This window comes from Amaranthus tricolor, chromosome 3, assembly GCF_026212465.1.
Source record: "Amaranthus tricolor cultivar Red isolate AtriRed21 chromosome 3, ASM2621246v1, whole genome shotgun sequence".
NCBI classification, from domain to species: Eukaryota; Viridiplantae; Streptophyta; class Magnoliopsida; order Caryophyllales; family Amaranthaceae; genus Amaranthus; species Amaranthus tricolor.
Genome location: NC_080049.1, coordinates 33849805 through 33856950, shown reverse-complemented (window position 1 = coordinate 33856950; position 7146 = coordinate 33849805). Strand labels below are relative to the sequence as shown.

General features: G+C 36.1%; 1 protein-coding gene across 1 annotated transcript; it reads right to left on the bottom strand.

Annotated features, from left to right (window-relative positions):
• Positions 1–674: 674 nt before the first annotated feature.
• Positions 675–5203, bottom strand: LOC130809146 (ATP-dependent Clp protease proteolytic subunit 5, chloroplastic-like). Its single transcript, XM_057674792.1, has 9 exons — positions 4937–5203; positions 4742–4861; positions 4542–4656; positions 4340–4432; positions 3020–3065; positions 2844–2916; positions 1644–1678; positions 1452–1540; positions 675–1244 (listed from the first exon to the last, which is right to left on the bottom strand). Exons 1-9 carry the CDS (start codon positions 5062–5064, stop codon positions 1032–1034), a joined length of 912 nt encoding a protein of 303 aa, XP_057530775.1. The 5' UTR covers positions 5065–5203; the 3' UTR covers positions 675–1031.
• Positions 5204–7146: the final 1943 nt, after the last annotated feature.

The window sequence follows — 7146 nt, the reverse complement described above, 5'->3', positions numbered from 1 at the left end:
AAAAAAATCTTTAACTCTCTTAAGTTTTTACTTTTGTCTTTTAATTGAAAAACTCTCTCTTCTCTTTACCTTGATTCATTTATTTCCAATTTTTCTCCATGAACATATGAGCACCAAGGTGCAAATTCTTATAAAAATCCAATCAAATTTGGTATTTTAGGGATAATGCAATGGAAAAGATTGGCTGGAAGAAGAAAGTAATGAAACACTACAGACATTTTCATACTTCGTAGTAGTTTAAATGCTCAAGGAATCAATTCAACCAAAAATATAAATTAATAGTGGTGACTTCAGAAACAGTATATACTCTATTACGCCCCCTTCTTTGAGAGCCCTTTAGGCTATATATACTCTACCATGTCCCCTTAGCAAGAGTCTTTTGGAATAAAAGTGTGGATGCAATATATACCCTACTTTATATAAGATGTGAATGAGATTTGAATATGCAGCTTGTCATTTTGACTTTTGATAACATATCGAGAAAATAACTCAATAACCTAAACCGATGGTTGAAACTATATGCTCTATCATATAATATAGTAACTATACATTCAAATTGTAACTGTTGAAGTTATAAAAATGGTGCTTTTATACATTTTGTTTTTGACGAAAGTGTGTTTTTTAATAGTGACCAAAAACTACTACTTTTCATCCTTGTATGTTCCTTTAGAACATTTAAGAAAAACATTGCATAGTATATCACATGAAATATGGATGATCAATGTATTTGAGGTACAGGGGGCTAAGGACTTCAAAAAATTCATATCACTTGCAAACAATTTGAGCGAACTACAATAACATTCAATTCATATCATGATTTCCCATCATAAGTGCACAATAGATGAATACTTTGATGTCTCAAGATTAGAATTGCTTTCCACCAACCAGAACAATTCTTCTAGCAGCTATTTCCTCATCGTCTAACATCTTTAGAGTTTATGAATAGCAAAGAAAGTGCGCTTTCAGTCATAGTTGACACTGAGGAGCAGTATGTTTCTATACTAGCATAAGACACTAAACCTCTGCAGCTATCACGATGTCTGATCAGCAGTCGCAGCAGCAAGTGGTTGCAGTGCTTTCAAAGGGTTCATGATGACACCATCAATGAGACCATATTCCTTGGCTTCTTTAGCACTCATAAAGAAATCACGATCAGTGTCCTGGTTGATCTTTTCTAAGCTTTGACCAGTGTGGTAAGCCAGGTACCCGTTAAGATTTGCCTTGTGGTGCAGCATCTCATTTGCCTGGCCAGGAAAGTTACAGTAACATAGCTTAGATTGTTATAAATTGAGGCAGTAAAATGTTAGTTTACTCATAAATCCTCACTTTACAAAGATTTATGTCCGACAGGAAAACTCAGGAGTGGGATATTTAATTATACAAGAGCCATCTATGATCTAGAGGTATATAAGTTTGGAGTACACAACAGCTTGAAAGGCCGAGAGCTCTACCTGGATGTCTATGTCAGTTTGGCCACCCTGTGCACCACCAAGAGGCTGATGGATCATAATTCTTGAATTAGGCAAGCTGTACCGTTTTCCTTTAAGACGGCATCACAAAAACAAAGCGATACTAAGCCATTGATAGAGATATTAAACTTTTATATAATTACTTTTTCAATCACAATCATGTGCAAGTGTTACCTTTGGTGCCGGCACTTAGAAGAAACGCCCCCATACTGCACAAGAATGTTGATATCATTCAGATTACATACAAGTACATTTAAAAGGGTAACATGCATATGTTTTAACTGATTTTTCCATTTAAGCTGAACATATCTCCTTTATCAGTCTTATCTTATAAAAATAGTCTACATTACAAACAATTAGATGCAGTAGTTCCCCGGACTTTTCAAATGTCACCACACTTTTGATCCAAAATCTAACTCAGTTCTAAACATCATGTAGTAGTTTCCCAGCCCCAATAAATAAATTTTGACATTTCAGGTCAGAGAAGGATAAATGACAATTCAAGGAAGATAGCATAAACATTCTTAAAGTGTGATTTTAGATAGATACATTTGGAAATACTCCAGTTAAGAACTGCCAAGAACCATCAACCATGACGAAGATTTATTTTGATAGTCTCAAAGAACAGCTGAATACATAAAAAAGAAAACAATTGCTCTTCCAAACCCAGGATTCAGTTAAGGAGCTACTTTGGAACCAGAAAACACTACTGGACCAGACTATGAAATCAAATCTAATCATACTGAACACATCACTAGAGTTGCATTTGTTTGACTTACAAAATGCAAATCTTCCTCAACAAAGGATAAACACACTTGGGAGTAGAAAAAAGGCATCATTTACGTTCGATATTTCCAGCTTTCATGGAAAAAGGGCCATAGTAAGAAGGATGTCCCAAAGGGAAATCAAGAGGAAACAGGAGGGGGGCATGCAGATCAGAGCATGGACGATAGAAAAAAAAACAAAAGATGATGTTTGGTTAGCTGACAGGCGACAAGAAAAAAAGAATTCCCCTCTGACCGAAATGAGAAACAAAGGGGGATTACTGGTAACAGGTGCTCGCTAGCTAAAAATGTCAGCCCATGAACCAAGCAACACTGTCCTACTGGTTTACAAGACCATAACTGGACCAAGAGAAAGCTGATATAAGATTTATAGAAGTATTATAATCTAGAAGAACCACAGAGAAGCCAGCAACGTTGGATCAGCAAAGAATCATTACTACATAGAACCACATGCCATTCCTCAAAACTCAATTGAAAACTCTCAAATTATGGACCAGACTGAAAAAAAAACAGAATTAATAATGACATTGAATCACAAATCCACGGGAAATAACCAGAAGTGCCACTATGACTAAAGGTTTGGGGTCACCTTGCTGCAAGTCCAACACATACAGTGGAGACATCAGGTCGGATGTGCCTCATAGTGTCAAATATTGCCATACCTAGCAAGAAAATGATTAGGATCAATGAACTTCTACAGAAGGGATGGGAAGAAATGACATCACTTCTTTGCATAATTAACTTAACATAATAAGCAAAACTTACCAGCTGTAACTGATCCTCCAGGGGAATTCACATACATTACTATATCCTATATGTCACAAAATACGTATCAAACACAACTAGATAAATAGATGATTACCAAAACTCAAGAGATAAACATCATAAGTTGATACATGTCACAACCAAAAAGGGAAGCAAAGTACATAACAACATCCCATTACTTCAATGCCAAGTGGTTCCTGCCAGGCGGAGTTTCGAGGGATCATATGTACACAACCACACCCTAGTAATAAAAAACGGGTGTCCTTTAATTGCAAACATCTTTTGCAACTTCACATAAATAAAACGCGCAAATGATTTAATGAGCCATAAAACCCAAATCCAAATAAGTACTCTTCCGTCCAAGTCATATTTCCACTTGGGAAAGGCATGAAGATTAAGAAATTGAGTTGGATGGGTTAAAGCGGTGGCGTCATCTAGAAATAAGTGAGAATACAGAGTAAAGATGTGTCAAATTGGTGGGGTTATGTAAATGTTCCAGAATAGAAATGAAGCAAAATCTATATGATGGACTAAAAAAGAAAATGGGGCAAATTGAGAGGGACGAAGGAAGTGCAAATCTTCTCCATCAAGAATGGACAAATCTAAATATCATATCAAAAGCATCACCTATCAAGAGAGCAACAATTTGCCAAACTATGTATGTGATCAACAAGATAAAAGTTCAGAAGAGTTATCACTTAAAACAGCAAGAATAAGTTACAAGTCAATAAGTCATCTTCACAAATTGAGCTTTATTGTTGAACTTGTTGAGAAGTGGGTGCTAGCTGAAATTGTTGAACTAGCAATCTTATAGAAGTATTCCTAAAACTAGCTAATGAAAAAGTAGAAACATTAGAAACTTATCGAGTTTTCAATTTTCAATTACACCTTTTATATGAAAATTTATTTCTACACATAATGAGGGTACACAGAAACCATTAATTGTAAGCAAACCCAAAGTTTGAGAAGATTGTTGATGTAACATCTCAATTCTCATTGCAACTAGCTTGCATTTCTTGGGGAATTGGAATGTTAAATTTACCAAACAATTCTAGATGAAATGCCCTAGACAAATATAGTGCTTAATCCCGAAAGAGATGCTCATTACTACTCTTAAAATAATTGTTATCACTCTCAAATTTAATTCAATTTTTATGTAAAAATCCTTCAAGGAAGGATAAAATCACAATAAACAACTGAGTATTAAACCATTACTACAAAAATCATATAATCAACCAAAATTAATTTAGTAGCTTATCAAAGACTCATGCAAGCTCCAAAATCACTAGACAATAATCAATAAACAACCAACAGACAAACCTTGGTAGGATCAACAGCATCAAGGTAAAGAAGTTGAGCAACAATTATGTTAGCCATATCATCATCAACCGCACCACCACATCGGATAATTCTCTAAAAATGAACAAATGTACACAATTCATTACAACAAGATAGTTTTTATACTTATACCTAAATAGATTTTATAATCAAATGCTCAAACAAGCCAAAACAAATCCCTTACATATTGAAACAACTGAGTAATGACACTTTGAAACCTCTCAGCTACCATAGGAGGTGGTCCTTGTCCTTGCGCATAAGTAGGAAAATACGGAGATGAAGGAACCAACAAATCATCTCTACAATGACAATTGATCAGAACAGTTCAAACTAAAATTAGAAGAAACAAGAATTAGTCAATCTTAATCAAAAATAAAACCGTACCTGATGGACCAAATTCCAGAACGTTCATTTCTTCGAGGAGTTCCAAATCCATTGGAATACAAAGCTTTTACAGTCGAACTTGAGCGATTTTTTCCGGAAGTGTTAGTAGCTTTCAAAATCCTAGAAAAATGGAATCAAATAAGAGATTTAAGCAAGATAAAAAAAATTGAAGTGAAATTGGTAAATTCAAAGTACCTGGGAGAAAGAGGCTTGAAGGGAAGGGAGAGGAAGGTAGAGTCGAAAGAGCGAGAAGAAAAATAGTGGTCAAAAATGGAGGAATTGAGGGCTGGGCTTGTTGAAGATGACACATATGAGGTAGCCATTGTTGATTTCTGGAGATATGTTGAGCTCAGAGTGACTGGTAGAAGAGAGTTAGCTAAGGTTTTGGGAAACTGGGAGAAGAAGATTCTTCGGCTAAATGGGTTGAGTACTTGAGTTACTTCTAATGGACTTCATTTCGAGGGCCGGGCTTAACATATACTGAAAATTTCAAATGTTTAAGTCAAAAAATTAAAAAAATGAACCAAATAATCTAACTTTCATACTTATTTAAAAAATAAGCGTGAAAATTTTAAACTTAAGGTTTAAAACCGTTCGCAGTTAGTAACTGCGAATAGCTATGTACATATTTTTTTGGCTAATTTTTGAGTTGTTATTTGTTGTATTTTCATTAGAGACATTAGAATTAGTAATTACAAGTCAATGTATGTTTCAGGCGGGATGATTTATCGCCAAAACTCCAATCATTCGTAAGTGAAAGCTTGAAGGCTATGATAAAGTAAATAAACATATATATATATACAACAAAATATAAACAATTGTTTGAAATATACAACTAAGTAAACATATATATATATATATATATATATATATATATATATATATATATATATATATATATATATATGTATGTATGTATGTATGTATGTATGTATGTATGTATGTATGTATGTGTATGTATGTATGTATGTATGTATGTATATATATATATGTATGTATGTATGTATGTATGTATGTATGTATGTATATATATATATATATATATATATATATATATATATATATATATATATATATATATATATATATATATATATATATATATATATATATATATATATATATATATATACATAGTTGATCTAAATACACAAAAGTTAAACGTTAACGCTCACGACCCTCATCTACCCTATCCAACTGAGTTGGTCTCCTATGCCTCCTACGGTAGTAAGAGGTGTTCGGGTGTCGCTTTGGCAGTGTAGGGGACTGGTACAGTGATGGTTGTGATGGCCTAGCCTGCGAGGTCCCCGCAACGTCAACGGGGTATGAAAGGTCCATCTCCTCCAAATGATAGTCATAAGCAGGAGATGAGACGTGTGTATGGGCAAGTAGTCGGTGAGGACTCTGCAGCGACTTCCGGTATAAAGTGCTGGAACTGTGTGCCGACGAGCATGCCATACGCAATCTCCTTCACCGGCTCCTCGTGGCTGTACCACATCACTAATGTCGCACTTTGTGCCTGCAATTAATATTTAGTTAATGTAACATTATATTATGTAATCGGCAACTTAATCATTTAAATGCAAATGAAGATTTACAACTTCGGTTATCGTAGGCGCAGCAGGTGCGTAATGTGCTCTGCGATGATGCCACGTGGTCTCATCCATTGGCTCGTGATGGAAAGGAAGCACGACATGTAGTCTGGTGTAGTAGGTGCACCATGAACATTGATCGACGCACCTTGTCCCAGCAGCTCCAGTCTACCATCCCAACGAGCGATATGACGCCAGTTGATGTCCATCCAGTTTGTCGTACCCTATTTTTGCGCGAAATCAAGTGCAGCTGGGGTTCAGTGTCACAAGGCGGTGGAATGCTCTGTACAAACCCATATTGGCGCAGAACGCATTCTGGTAGATGTACTTCGACAATGTCGAAGCATATGAGTGGCACAGAAGCCCTCCACGCACCTGAATGAATCCCCGAGTGCTCGTAGCTGCGTAGGCTTCCGCAGGGTATGGGGTCCCAAAAAAACTAAAATACATGTTATGAAAATATAAGTGAAATGTTAATTAAATTGTACTAATGTTAATGAGTACTGAAATATTTACCTGGTTGGGTCGTAGCAGGTCTAACCGATCTCGGTAGAATCCGAGACCGGTGCCGGTGTGCTTGCGCCTCCGGCGTGCAAAATTCCACCTTGAACCGTACGTAGCTTCTGGTGGGGGTTGTGGTGGAGGAGCAGTATCACCTCCATGAGTTGTCCTCCTCATACTCGTCTAAAGGTGGACATAGGGCATAAGATGTAGAAGGAATGATTGTAGGAATGTTGCCTAGGGTCATGTCATTTGCTAGCGCATCCTCATCGACATCCACATCGTCCTCAGAAGGATCATCAATGAGCTCAT

Bases quoted from the DNA above. Each gene is read 5' to 3' on its own strand.
- LOC130809146 (XM_057674792.1), bottom strand. From the start codon at position 5,064: ATGGCTACCTCATATGTGTCATCTTCAACAAGCCCAGCCCTCAATTCC. The intron at 4,433-4,541 runs GTAAGGGATTTG...GTTCATTTTTAG, and splicing joins TTACTCAGTTGTTTCAATAT to AGAATTATCCGATGTGGTGG. The intron at 1,541-1,643 runs GTAACACTTGCA...GCCGTCTTAAAG, and splicing joins TCTAAGTGCCGGCACCAAAG to GAAAACGGTACAGCTTGCCT.